The sequence below is a fragment of the Protopterus annectens genome, chromosome 7.part0, assembly GCF_019279795.1.
Source record: "Protopterus annectens isolate FY-2018-M chromosome 7.part0, PAN1.0, whole genome shotgun sequence".
Taxonomy (NCBI): domain Eukaryota; kingdom Metazoa; phylum Chordata; order Ceratodontiformes; family Protopteridae; genus Protopterus; species Protopterus annectens.
In genome coordinates this window covers 569,763,317-569,779,050 of record NC_056739.1, presented here as the reverse complement: position 1 = coordinate 569,779,050, position 15,734 = coordinate 569,763,317, and the positions used below count along the sequence as shown (strand labels likewise).

The 15,734-nt window shown below is 41.6% G+C and overlaps 1 protein-coding gene across 1 annotated transcript in view; it reads right to left on the bottom strand.

Annotated features, from left to right (window-relative positions):
- Positions 1–15,734, bottom strand: part of PELP1 (proline, glutamate and leucine rich protein 1) — a gene marked incomplete in the record, with an annotated part of 1,137,423 nt that overhangs the window by 1,024,068 nt on the left and 97,621 nt on the right. Inside the window, 1 exon segment of the mRNA XM_044076299.1 lies at positions 9,850–9,955. Coding sequence (XP_043932234.1) covers positions 9,850–9,955 — 106 coding nt within the window.

Genomic DNA, 15,734 nt, shown 5'->3' with positions numbered 1-15,734 from the left:
CTATAACTTTGATTATTACAGTTATTTCTTAATTGTAAACCCTCCATGTTTTCTTCCAAAATTGCTATTTTGCAGAGGGATTATTAGGGGGAAGAGCAACATTTTGAGCCAAAAATTGGGGACAGTTGAGAGGTTGGCTATGCCTAATTCTATAAAGCAATTTATTTGCATGTACCTCTCAACCTGTTAATGCAGTAAATCTGAACAAGGCCAAATATATTGGGGGCACATATAAACAGTACTAAAAATTGCTCTTGTATAAATTGAGACAGTTGACAGAACGGCTCTTACTTTAACATGCATTTTATGAAGGTTATGAAGTCTGAAACTTATTATTTAGTGACTTCTGGCAAATCATTTAGGAATTAAAACTACAAATTTTATGAACAACAAACCAAAAATAAGAAGCAAAAATCTATTCATTCTTTGAAAATCTGGACAGTTGGGAGGTATAGTTCAGCTGGGCCTGTCTGAGTTTGCTGCCCTTCCCCTGACAAAATAATGGTTGAACTGGAGCCTCTGCAGCCATTCCAATTAACCATTACTTGGCTATTTCACTCCATTTACCATAAACACTAATGTGCATACTGCTTTACTTCAATGATTGGACTTCATTTGAAAGTTTTATTTTGTATTTTACAGCACAAACATTAAGTAATCTGTTAAACAAAGCAATGCAGTCTCACAATGAAAACTTAGCATTAAAACTTCTCTGCCCTTGAAACTCACATTCATTGAAACAGCATTGAAACCCACATTCAAAGAAAATACATTTTGCCAGTGGCAGATAAAGATTAATTTTGGGCTGTTTTCTAATCATAGGCCCCTTGCATATGAAACATACATGTGCTCTTTGATACACCTTCCTCATTGTACTAAAAATTATATTCCTTGTACAATACAGTACACTTGTTAGAGGGTGTTTTAAATTTGTTTTGAACATTTTTCCAGTAAGCAATGAAACAAAACATATGCACCCATAATGGCAAAACTGCCCAGTTGAGAACATTTATCATAAAAAGTCTACTCAGACTTCCACAGTCCACCATTATTAGTAAATATACACAATTCTACAGTCCACCATTATTAGTAAATATGCACAATTCCACAGTCCACCATTATTAGTAAATATGCACAATTCTACAGTCCACCATTATCAGTAAATATGCACAATTCTACAGTGCACCTTTATCAGTAAATATGCACAATTCTACAGTCCATATTCAGTGAATTCAGTTCTTGCCATAGCTGTCAACCTTAGCACAAAACCTGGACGAAGCCAATAATGGGGAATACAGTCCCAAAAATAGGGACAAATTTAAAATATTCATCTTATAAACTTAGAAAATTGCTAGAAAAAGGTTGTGCTACTATGTATTCTGACGAACATGAAGTTTGAAATTCAAATGCCCGTCAATTCTACTGCGCACAGAACAAAAACAATTTTCAGCAGAGCCGCAGGCATTAATACTGCAGACACGTCTTTGTAAAATGGCAGGGCATCAGAGCAAATCCACACAAACACAGGCAGGAGATGCAGACTCCAAACAGAAGCCACCCCAACCAAGAATCAAACCAGAAAACCTATAGCTGTGAGGCAACAATACTACCACCGCACCATCAATTATGCAAGGAATTAAACATTCAGAAACCTGAAGTCTGAAATTCAAATGCCTGTCAATTTTACTGCGGACAGAACAAAACCAATTTTCAGCAGGGATTAAAACTGCAGACACGTCTTTGTAAAATGGCAGGGCACCAGAGCAAATCCACACAAACACATGGAGGAGATGCAGACTCACACAGAAGCCACCCCAACCAAGAATCAAACCAGAAAACCTATAGCTGTGAGGCAACAATACTACCACTGCACCATCAAATTTGCAAGGAATTAAACATTCAGAAACCTGAAGTCTGAAATTCAAATGCCTGTCAATTTTACTGCGGACAGAACAAAACAATTTTCAGCAGAGATGCAGGGATTAATACTGCAGACACGTCTTTGCAAAATGGCAGGGCACCAGAGCAAATCCACACAAATACAGGAGGGAGATGCAGACAGAAGCCACCCCAACCAAGAATCAAACCAGAAAACCTATAGTTGTGAGGTAACAATACTATCACTGCACCATCAATTATACAAGGAATTAAACATTCAGAAACCTGAAGTCTGAAATTCAAATGCCTGTCAATTTTACTGCGGACAGAACAAAACAATTTTCAGCAGAGACGCAGGGATTAAAACTGCAGACACATCTTTGTAAAATGGCAGGGCACCAGAGCAAATCCACACAAACACAGGCAGGAGATGCAGACTCCAAACAGAAGCCACCCCAACCAAGAATCAAACCAGAAAACCTATAGCTGTGAGGCAACAATACTACCACCGCACCATCAATTATGCAAGGAATTAAACATTCAGAAACCTGAAGTCTGAAATTCAAATGCCTGTCAATTTTACTGCGGACAGAACAAAACCAATTTTCAGCAGGGATTAAAACTGCAGACACGTCTTTGTAAAATGGCAGGGCACCAGAGCAAATCCACACAAACACATGGAGGAGATGCAGACTCCCACAGAAGCCACCCCAACCAAGAATCAAACCAGAAAACCTATAGCTGTGAGGCAACAATACTACCACTGCACCATCAAATCTGCAAGGAATTAAACATTCAGAAACCTGAAGTCTGAAATTCAAATGCCTGTCAATTTTACTGAGGACAGAACAAAAACAATTTTCAGCAGAGATGCAGGGATTAATACTGCAGACACGTCTTTGTAAAATGGCAGGGCACCAGAGCAAATCCACACAAATACAGGGAGGAGATGCAGACAGAAGCCACCCCAACCAAGAATCAAACCAGAAAACCTATAGTTGTGAGGCAACAATACTATCACTGCACCATCAATTATACAAGGAGTTAAACATTCAGAAACCTGAAGTCTGAAATTCAAATGCCTGTCAATTTTACTGCGGACAGAACAAAACCAATTTTCAGCAGGGATTACAACTGCAGACACGTCTTTGTAAAATGGCAGGGCACCAGAGCAAATCCACACAAACACATGGAGGAGATGCAGACTCCACACAGAAGCCACCCCAACCAAGAATCAAACCAGAAAACCTATAGCTGTGAGGCAACAATACTACCACTGCACCATCAAATACGCAAGGAATTAAACATTCAGAAACCCTTAAGTCTGAAATTCAAATGCCTATCAATTTTATTTAACATTTCTTAATCAGGACAGTCTGACTTGGAACAAATAAACAAATTTTCAGCAGAGGCCCAGGAAGAAATAATGCAGACATGTCTTTGTAACATGGGTGGGCACAAAAGCAAACCCACACAAACACAGGGAGAAGATACAGACCCCACAAAGAAGGAACCCCAGCCAAGAATCAAACCCAAGAACCTGCAGCTGTGAGGCAACAATGCTACTACTACACCATCAAATATCAAGCATTGCAACATTTACAAACCACAGATATTATGAGGAACAGATCAGATCGAATATGAGGTAAAATCTGAAATTTTTACAAATGGTGGTGGGTAGGGAACTCAAGTCTTTAACACCTGCATACAGGGTACAGGGTTCAAGCCTGAGGCATTCCCTACCACACCACCATAAGCACCTGGGGCATTTTCACACACACACACACACACACACACACACACACACACACACACACACACACACACACTCCAGTAAAGCACAAGCACCATACACACTCCAGTAAAGCACAAGCACCATACACAAACTCCAGTAAAGCACAAGCACCATACACAAACTCCAGTAAAGCACAAGCACCATACACAAACTCCAGCACAAGCAAAAGCACAAACTCAAGAAAAATAAACATTGTAAATTGAAAGGCACCTTACCTGCATGAATACATCCAGAGTTAACGTCCGTACATACATCCTTCCCGCGCAATACTGAAGACCCGCGAGATCCACATGCTCCTTCCCGACGCCGACGAGATCCCTAAGGCACTGTCCCGAGTCCCTGCTGCTCCTCTTGCAGTCCGGACGCGTCCCATAATCCTGGCGGGTCTGTGCACTGTAAAAGTGCACAGACGCTCCTTGTGTCCCCTATGGGACGGCCGGGCCTTGAGCATGCGCATAGACCGATAAGCTGGGACTCTGTCTATGCGCATGCGCGAAGTCCGCGAATTTTAAAAAAATATTTTTTTTTATTTTTCATTTTTTTTTCTTTCTTTCTTTATTTTTGAGGGGGCTGCAGTCCGGCAGCCCTATGCCACGAGCCGCCCCTGGCTTGCACCCAGGAATATTATCTCTTGAGAGGGTACTAGTTTTGATTTTTCGTTTACTGTGTACCCTAGGCAAATTAGTAATCTTTTTACAAACACCAGATGCTTTAGTAGAATGTCCTTGTTCTCTGCTTGAATAAGGCAGTCATCCAAGTAAGGATATATTTGAATTCCTCTGTCTGCAAAATGTAATTACTAGTGCCACGCTTTTTGTGAAGACCCTGGGCACAGTAGATAAGCCAAAGGGCAGTGCAGAGAATTGGTAGTGCATTGAGCCAGCTATGAATCTGAGGTGTTTTCTGCAAGATTGTCTGAATGGGACATGCAGGTATGCCTCTTTTAGGTCCAAAGTTACAAGCCAAGCCTTCTTGCCCAGCATGGGCAGAAGCTGCTGCAGAGTCAACATTTTGAATTTTGGAACGTCCAGAAATGTGTTTAGAATAGACAGGTCCAGTATTGGTCTCCAGCATTTGTCCTTTCTGGGTACCAAGAAAAGTCTAGAGCAAAATCCTTGTCCCTGCTCTTGCTGTGGTACTCGCTGAATGCCCTCATGTCCATGAGGGATGAAACTTGCTTTTGTGCCTCTGCCATTGATTGTGTGGCAGGTCTAGCATACCTTTTGCCCTTGGCAGGGTGTGAAAGTGGAACCTGTAGCCCTGAGACACTATATTCAAGACCTATTTGTCCTGGTTATCATGTGCTAATTTTGTGAAAAAAGTGCTAGTTTTCCCGCTAAGGGGGCTGCCAAAAGAGAAGTGTTTGGGGCTGGCAGAAAAAAGTTATTGGGACTGTTTCCTGTAAGGCTGTGATTTGTCTTCTCAGCTTTTGGAGGTAGAAGCACCCCATTGTTTAGGCCTGTATGAGCCTTGGGGCTGGGATCTGCATCTGGGGCGTCTGTATCTGCCTCTGTGGCCTGTCTGACACTGGAAAGAACCAATTCTTTGTAGGCCAGTTCCTGCTAAATCTGGGTGGCTGCACCTGTAAGAAATCCTTAACTGTCTGCATAGATTTTGTTTTGTCCTCCATTTTCTTCAACACCTCTTCTGCTTTAACACCAAACAAAGTATCATGCTGTAATGGAGCATCTAATAATTTTGCTTTAACATGATCAGGCAGATTCTGTTCCTTTAACAAAGCATGCCTCCTAATGACAGAACCCGTAACAGCGGCCCTGCAAGAGGCCTCCAGAGAATCAAAACCACATTGCAAAGTATGCCTTCCCACTTGTTCAGTTGCATGCAATAAATCCTGCATTTCCTTGTTTTCTGCACATTCAGAATTTAACATTTTCTGTTTAAGCAGTGACATTAAGTATTGCTGACATTTAAGCATATGAAATTGACAATTTAAAGCCCTCACAGCCAAGGTAGCAGAAGTGCAAACCTTTTTCCTCCATCTGTCCAGTGCCCTTGAATCCCTATCAGAGGGGATAGGGTTTTTTGCAGTGGAAGCCTTGACTCCTTTGGGACCCTGAGAAATAGTTTCTGGGTCAGCAGCAGGGTTTTTATAAAGAAATTTATGTGAATCTGGAACCCTGTAGTACCTGTCTGGCTTAACAGGTGCAGGGGGTAGAGAGTCAGGAGACAGGCCGGACTCTGCAAATACATCTACAATGTCTAAAACAGGGGGGATAGCAAGAGGCCTGTGTTGAGGTAGTAAAAGAAAATCTAAGAGCCTTTTCTTAGATTCCGAGTAGTCTTGGCTCTCCCAGTGGAAGTGCTCCCTCATGGTATGCAGGGTTTCCCCAAAAGAATAATCCTGAGGAGGAGAGAATGAAGGGATAGATTCTTCAGCATCAGAATCCTCATAGGGAGGAAGAGAGTATTCCTGTTCAGAAGTGGAGCCAGAGGAAATGGAAACCTGATCTGAAGATTCATATTCTGTCTCTTGCCTAGGTCTCTTATCAGGAGGGGGATGGGAACCCCTGATCAAAGTAATTAGGTCTTCGGCCATTTTGAGCATCTGTTTTTTAGGCATGGAGGCCTGTCCATGAGCTTGGTGCACTTGTTTCTTTGTCTTTAGTGGTGCTTTAGTCTTTGCCTTTGAAGCTGTAGTTGGTTTTACATACAACTGTGTAGGCCTGAAAACACCCTCAGAAGCCAATGCCTGCTCAGCGGCTCTGGACCCATCTAAGGGAATATTTTCCAAGTGTCCAATAACTTGAGTTTCCAGCGGCCTAGTTTGCACCACGTGGGAATCTGAAATCAGCCTGCGGCTCTGAGGTAGCAGGCGTCAGGGGCTGTGAAAGAACCTGAGAACCGGCGAACCGGCAACTGGCTTAGAATAAGCCTCGTCGTCAGTTTTGGACCTCGGATGTCTGTCCTTTTCCTTGCGTTTCTTGTGAATTGCGGTCGGATGGCTATCAGACGACATTGTGTAATTAAATCTTAGGCCAAAGTAATGAAATGCAAAATCAGACGCTTAATAGTGCGTTGGTTAAATCTAGCACAAAACCTGCAATTAGCAACGTCGTGATCAGGGCCTAGGCAAGGAATACAATAAGAATGGAAGTCCTTATGAGGTATTTGCTTCCCACAAGAAATACAATTAACTTTTTCTGACTTCTGTCTGGAGCAAGAAAAAAGTTTCCCCAACGGGGTACTTGGCTTTAAATTAAGACTTCGGATCTGAAATTCGAACAGGAAAATTTCTGGAGTCAGCTGACCGGCACTTGCGATCTGCTTCGGGCAACAGGCGGCAAGAAAGACTGAAGAAAATGGCGTTGGCTGCATCTTTTATACCCCTGGTGCACTGACGTCAGGGAAGAGGCGACAGCAACCGACGCCGGACCAAGACTTTGGAATTCAGGCGGACTGCGGGCAGCCTGCCAGCAGGATAACCCAAGAGTAATGACTGCAACAGTGAAACACGATGAACATCAGGAGGATGCAGTCAGCAAAGAATGCTGCACATGTGGAGCTATGAATAAAGGTGTGCTGGAATCAAGAAAAATATATGGTCCACGAAACATTTCACCAGCAAAGCAAAGATGATGAAATTATACATAGTAGGCTGAAGATGCAAAAAGATGGCTAATTAAAAGCTTTAACCAGAAACCCCACAGGAAAAGTAAAACAATCCATGTAGCTAACCTGTACCAAAAGCAAGCATATGACAAGCAGAAAACGTATCTTACTGACCATGTCCAGAAAGAAGGAAAATTTCTCAAGAGCACATACTGAAGGATAGGATACTCTAAGAGCAGCCTCAAAAAGAATTAACTTTAGAAAAGCAGAAGAAAAAAGAATGTCACACACACACACACCTCAATTTATAAAAAGGAGAAAAAAATCCTACGAAAAGAAAAAATTACCAACGCAGCCAGAGGATCAAAATGAGTGCGTTCAGTGGTGAGAAGAAACTGGGAAATGGAGAAGAGAGGACAAGTATCATGGAGGGGTGCTTAAAAGGTCTGTGAAAGTTGCAGCTGATGAGCAGAACCTTCAATACTAAACAGTGAAATGACACTGAATCTTAAGCAGCTCTCAGTACTCCTAGCTCAGGAAAATCAAGATTGCAAGAGAGAATGGGAGATGTGGTTACCTCAATGTAACATACCTGAGCATGAAGGCACTCTTGTTAAGCAGAAATAACATTTTAGAGGGAAATGAATACTGCTGCAGATCTTGGAATGAGCTCTACTGTGTGACATCACCTTTCTCCAATAGCAAAATAAACTGGTCTATCAGTGTACAGAGGCAGAAAGGTGCTTCTAATTAACACGGAAGCAGCAGAACTGCTTCTGCTTCAGGCTCCTCTGCAAGAAAGACTGATGTAATGGCATCGTGCCTGTTTCTATACCACTGACGACCTGACGTCAGTCCTGGAGTGATAGCAACTGATGCAGAAATACTAAGCCTCGTGTATTCGGGCCGACTGAGGGCTAACCCTGGCAGGATAACCCAAGTGTGACGACTACAACAATGAAACACGAAGAACATCAATTGTTCAAGGCCTCTAAAAAGTTGCTTGTGCAAGATAAGACGGTTTATAAGAGAAGGCAACATCAGCCTGAACAATTAGAGCAGCATCCAGATTTTACAGAAAACTACACAGCAACTCTACACATTATAAGCCATTTACCCAGAAAACAGTGGACAGTAAAATACACTCTCACCCAAAGTACTGTGTATAATACTGTGTGGCAAAGTCTCTAGGATAAACATAGCCCCAGGCCACACAGCATGAGACCACTCTACACCATAATCAGTTTTAAAAGGGAAAACAAACTAAATCTGCATTTTAATTTTGTGGGTTTACAAACAGCAGCCAAAGCAAACCATATATTATCGCTGGTCCAGACCTGTATGGTAGCTACCTTTTAAATACATGAACCACTAAGAAACAAAATGTCTGATAAGCTCTGCTAAATCTCAATCCCCTTCCATCCAATTTATCCTAGTCTTTAATTCTTATCCATGCTTAATCAATTTTGACTTTTAAGAACCTGAGAAATTAGAATCTACCCCATCTGCCCCATTATAAACAACACCAATCTGTAATACTGCATATGCAAGGTTCTGTTACATGAACAAGGGAAATACTGTCATTTGGTCTCTTAATGGTTATAAAGAAACTGAAAGTGCAACAGGCTTTGCATTACAATAGTGCTGTAGCCTGAATACTAAAAGATTTTGCACACATGGAACACAACGATTAGGATACACTGACAAAGCATCTTCTTGCATGCAGTGGAATTCACACAATTTTAGAAGTTCACTGATAAAACAGTTGAAACAGCAGTACGCACAAAGGTGTGAACTCCTCCATACCCACCAACATGAACACGCCTGAATGACGAGCTGAATGGAGAACATTAGCACGTGCCTGGCAGTACTTAGTGTAAACATGGAGAGAGACATTCAATTACAACCAACTTCTCATTTTACTAGGTTTGTCTTTTCGGCTTTTCCTGCTTAGGGGTCACCACAGCAGAACTCCGGTCCGCTAATGATTGGCAGTAGATTTTATATGGTGCCAAGTTGCCAGCCTGACACCCAACAATCAGCGAAGGCACGCCCATTCACGCATGTCTTTCGGAGGCCACACGACCGCGGGGAGGACATGCAGACTCCACACAGAAGGCAATCCAGCCGTGAATCAAACAGGAGAACCTCTTGCATTGAGGCAACAACTCTACCGCTGTACCACCGCGGCTTCTCATTTTGCTAGGTATATTCTCAAATTACCTACCAATTTCACAACTAGCTAGCAGTGTTTAAATTGCTGTTAATGCTGGATTTATTCACTCACTGCACTTGTGCAATATTTTCATTCCATATTATATTACAATCATTGCCAAAGGTCTGACTCACACCTGCAACAAAAAAAAAAAAAAAATCTATCTGGGTCATCCCACTCATCTGCTAATTAACAAATCAGCACATCGGGTTTCAAATGTATTAAAGTGTATTCAAGGATGCCAGTTCTAACATCCAGGTTTTTCTGGCTTAGCATTAAAATGGAATATGAAAAACTCAATACTTACATCTCAGCAACAACAGAAAAAAAATCCCTTTAGGATGCTAAATTAAAAATCAGCATCTCTCTTCTTCCTTCTCAAAATGCATACCTGCATAACTTGCTGAATACTTCGAAGCCATGAGAGACAGTGTTTCTGAAAGCATTCAGTGGGGCTGTCCACTACTAGGAAGGTGAGGAGACAGAGGCCTTCAAACCTACAAATTCCAAAAAAACAAATTACCATTTATGTTTTTTCGAGACTTCACCACCACACTTACTGGCAAAGATGGGCTCCTACAAGCAGTAAATGCAAAGGACCATCCGGTATCTAAGATGCACACATCTCCAGTCAAGCACATCAAAACAGTACAATGGTAGAATTCAGAAGCACATCTAAGTGACTGTGTGTCTGTGTCTGTGTCTGTGTGTACAGGATTTAAATACCATCCAAGTATCCAGCAAATACCTATACCCACAAGCACATATGCAGCAAAAGCACCATCAGGAAAGGAAGAAACATTTAACCATATGGAAGCAAATAAGAAATTAAAGGCATCAACAAGATTATCATTTTTGTATGATGCAAGACACAGGACATGTATAGTTGCTATTAACAGGATGAATAAAAGTGATGCGTCAGTTTAAGTTACACTTATGGTATGAAAGTGATACGATTGTGTGGGACACATTTTTAGAAAGGGAGGTAAAACATAAAATTTAAAGTCCGAAATGAAAATATTCAAAGTTGAAAAGGGCGTGCTGCATACAATAAGTAAATAAATAAAAATAAAAAAAAAAACATAGCGAAACCCATCAGATTTGCCCATGCCACTAGATATCCTTTCGTTTAATAATAGAGATTCATACACACAAAAATGGATGATGAAGGATGATGGCAATGATGGTGGTGGTGATGACGATCAGCATTATGCCCCTTTTCTACTGTCTCCTTATGTCAACTGTCACCATATCTTTCAATTCAATTCAACTCCTTCCTTTGACACTCATACCTGACTACAACAGAGTTTCTCACACACAATACATCCACCTTTTGCTGGATGAGCTCATTTCCTCTTGCCTTCTTTCTGCCTGTCCCAAATCTTCACCAGCTTGTCTTCTGCTTTTCTGCACATGTGCTTGAACCACCGTAATAAGTTCTACTGGATCTTCTCTGCAACTAGAGTTACTTTGGCTTCCACACTTATGTCTTCATTTTCCTTAATGTTGTTCTTACTTCCTCTACAGTGGGCTCCTCTGCTCTCATCATAGGCTGCGTCTGGGGCAATACAGCTCGTGTGGGGTTTTCTTCATTCAGAAGCTGCTGGAAGTACTCCTTCCATCTGCCAGTGATGTCCTGTGGACTGGTGAGAATTTTGTTGCCGGAATCCCATATGAAAGTATCTGACTACCTTCTTTAACTTCCTGTCTTTGCCTTGCAACCTGATATAATTTCTTTGTGCCATCTATGGACTTAATTTTCAGAAGGTGGTAGAATGCTTCTGATGCCCTGTTCTTTGCTACTGCAACTTCTTTCTTAGCCTGATAGCCAGCCAGTATAACTTCCAAGTTTGGTACATCTTTCTTATCTCCCACTTTTTCCTGCACTGCTTTCTTCAGATGACTTCATGGACTTTTGCATGCTACCACTTGCTTTCCTTATATACCTTATTCCAAAACCTGGCTCAAGCCACTCATCTGTTCTGTAAGACTTCACACATGCTGTTTTGAGGCTCTGCAATTCTTTACCTCCACCTATTTCTTTTTCCTCTTGGGGTGCTAGAGCCTTCAGTAATTCCTTGAACTGATGTGCGCTCCATCCAGTCAAATTCCAGGTCTTCAGCCTTGACTCTGTTGACCTTAGAGTGTTCTCTGGCCAAAGCTTATAGCGGTTTGTGGCAACCACTGGCTAACAGGGACATTTACACTTTTCCCACCATTAGCATGTGTCCCAGACAGGTCTGAATAGGGTGGGTCCTCAACACACTTACCACTGGCAAAAACCCATGCCCAACTGGCAAAATTAGTCAACACGACCAAATCACCTAGAGCCTTATTTTACACACTCAAGTGGCTAGCCCCGCCTCAACACAGTCTGCGATCCATGTTCTCCTTTCTTGAGGATACTGTGCTCTTCACAGTAGATGCCCAAAGCAGTTGGTGTACAACTTTTCCACCTATAGAGCACCACAGAGTCTGTGCTGCTGCCCACAGATACATTCGGTGGTAAGTTTGAGATGGGAACACTCAGCATGTGCTTCAGAGGTGGGAGGATCCCCAGAGACACACCAGGAGAACATACAAACTCCAAACAGTCACTGACCAGAGGTAAGGATCAAACCTTGTTCCTTGTATACGGGAGACAAAGATCTTAACCATTATGCCAAAAATGATCATCAATGACAACTGGTTATGGTGTGTAGAAATACAGTACAGTTGTGTAAGTGCACGTAACACCATAACATTAAATATTTCAATAATCACTATTATAGTAGCCTTAAGCTGTGTGTGTTATGTCCTAACAAAAATACAACTGCTGGCCATTTTCCAAACCCTATAAAAGCACTTTGCATGTTCCCAAACAGTTAATTCAGTTTCATCTGAGCTGATAAAAGAGAATAGCTTTGGTGCCAAGCTTAGGCTACTGCAGCAGTGATCAATGTGACCAACACAGCTTTAACTAACTCAGGCAACCTGAATTCAAGTAAATAGCACAAATGTAGAAGCAGCGAGATGAAGAAAAACAATTCTGGTAAAAAGTCTGCTCACCTATTCTTGAGGTGGGTGGGAAAGGGGTGCATGTCATACAGATAAGAGCCTATCAGTGTACTTCTTGGCGAAAACAGAGAAAATGGGATGAAATGGCTTACAAGGAGGCGTCTGTCTCAGGGGATTATGTCATCTATGTTAGGAAGTGCTATTACTAGCTCTAGCCATTCCACACCCATCTTTTGCATGGACTGCACAAGTATGGGTAACAGACAACGTAAAGGATAAACCCGCTGGAGGTTGCTGGATGAAAACTGATGCTACAAGTGAGCTCACACTCCCTGTAAGGGATAGACGGACATAATTCACACTGATGTTCGGATGGTATCAAGGCATAAAATGCAACAGAAAACAAATACAAATCAATAGAAAGGTGCCTGGCAGAAAGCAAACAAAAAGGACCATGGTAGTAACATTGCCAAAAAAACAAATTTACAACTTCACAAAATTATGTCTAGTAAATCAAACACCAGAAAGCAGGGGCTTGTATGGATGAAAGACAGTAACTGCATAAAAAGATGAACATCTTGCACAAACCAAACCAGTTGGTTGCTACGCTTGCTTAGCCTTCTCTCTGATAAGCAATCAAAAAAACCCACTTCCCCCATCTCCTAAGCACTGCTGCGATCTCTAAACCTTTCAAGCAAGTAAGTACACAATACAATTCTTCCCTTGGCTTGTGAGCATGGTGACTCACAGCCACACTCGAAATAAGCATAAAAGGTAGAACCATCTGCAGTCAGTCTTCTCCCACCCTGGGGCTCCTAGTGGAAGTTATAACATCTGAGCTCAGGATGCTCCATAATAATGAAGGAAGTAAATTACATTTGATAAGCTTCATCAATATTTATTTTCAGATAGCTTGAAGCATAGGGGAAACCAGACAACTTGATGTATATTCAGAAACGGCAAATAAGGCGCCAGATATTCTGAAAATTTATATAAACTGCATCCCCTTTTTTCAGTGACTAAAGTTTCCGGTTCCTTCAAGACAGAAAGTCCTATTCTTTGTATATGCATATGAGTGCATATTACGTACATGTGCGAGCATGTACATATTTCTATACATATACAAGTGTTTAACATGTTAAAAAACAGACACATTCATTGGGAAATAATTCATCAAAAAAAACATACTCCAAGTCCTGTACGCACCTAAAATAGGTGTTCTTGCAGGACAGCAACTCCACAACTCCCAAAACTGAACAATTCTCAGATTGTACAGCTGTGCAGTTAAGTGGAATCACTGCATAGATTCGCAACATCAACTGCCACAAACTCCTTCAAATCACAACAGCAAAACACAACACTCCTTAATTCCCAAAGCATTCGGACTATACTACAATAAAACACCTCAAATTACAGATGACAACTGAAGACAGCGTTTTATTCAACTGAACTGTAAATTACCACAGTAAAAATAATTCATATCCATATATATATATATATATATATATATATATATATATATATATATATATACACATATATATCTATATCTCTCTTTCTATATCTCTCTCTCTCTCTATGTATATATATATATATATATATATATATATATATATATATATATATATATAAATAGAGCTACTTCAGCAGATCGAACCTTTAAAAGTTCGAACCACATAAGGCCGTATGTTCGAACTCAAAAGTTTGAACAAAGAAATAAAAGCACAAAATTCGCCACCTCTACTCCTTGCATCCTCACCATTCCTGTATCCTTCCTCTCATTCACACACATATATTCTGTCTTAGTCCTGCTGACCTTCATTCCTCTTCTCTCTAGAGCACATCTCCATCTCTCCAGGGTCTCCTCCACCTGTTCCCTACTCTCACTACAGATCACAATGTCATCTGCAAACATCATAGTCCACGGAGACTCCTGTCTGATCTCATCCGTCAACCTGTCCATCACCATTGCAAATAAGAAAGGACTCAGAGCTGATCCTTGATGTAACCCCACCTCCACCTTAAACACATCCGTCACTCGCACCGCAGACCTCACTGCTGTCATACTACCCTTGTACACATCCTGTACCACTCTTACATACTTTTCTGACACTCCTGACTTCCATATACAATACCACAACTCCTCTCTAGGCAGCCTGTCATATGCTTTCTCTAAGTCTACAAACACACAATGCAACTCCTTCTGACATTCTCTGTACTTCTCCATCAACTCTCTCAGAGCAAAGACCGCATCTGCAGTGCTCTTTCCCGGCATGAAACCATACTGCTGATCACTAATCATCACGACCCTTCTTAAACTTGCTTCCACTACTCGTTCCCATAACTTCATGCTGTGACTGATCAATTTAATCCCTCTGTAGTTACTACAGCTCTGCACATCACCCTTATTCTTAAAAATCAGTACCAAAACACTTTTTCTCCATTCCTCAGGCATCCTCTCACTTTCCAAGATTTCATTAAACAATCTGGTTAAAAACTCCACTGCCATTTCAGCTAAACACCTCTATGCTTCCACAGGTATGTCATCTGGGCCAACAGCCTTTTCATTCTTCATTCTCTTCATAGCTATCCTTACTTACTCCTTGCTAATCCATTGCACTTCATGATTCACTATCCCTACATCATCCAACCTTCTCTCCCTCATTCTCTTCATTCATCAACCCCTCAAAGTACTCTTTACATCTCCTCAACACACACTCCTCGCTAGCGAGTATGTTTCCCTCATTATCCTTTATCACCTTTACCTACTGCACATCTTTCCTAGCTTGGTCCCTCTGGCTAGCCAATCGGTACAGGTCCTTTTCTCCCTCCTTAGTGTCCAACCTTTCATACAACTCTACATATGCCTTACCTTTAGCCTTAGCCACCTCTGTCTTTGCCATGCACCTCATCTCCTTATACTCTTGTCTACTTTCTTAATCTCTCTGACAATCCCACTTCTTCTTTGCCAACCTCTTTCTCTGTATACGATCCTGTACTTCCTCATTCCAACCTCTTTCTCTGTATACTCTCGTGTACTTTCTCATTCCACCACCATGTCTCCTTGTCGTCCTTCCTCTGTCCAGATGTGATACTAAGCACATTTCTAGCAGTCTCCCTTACTAGCTCTACTGCAGTTACCCAGCTATTTGGTAACTCTTCACTGCCACCCAATGCCTGCCTTAACTCATCCCTGAACTCCACCTCTCAATTACTCTTTCAATTTTCACCATTTGATCCTTGGTGCCCCCCCCCCGTCCTCAACCACTCCCCTCCCCC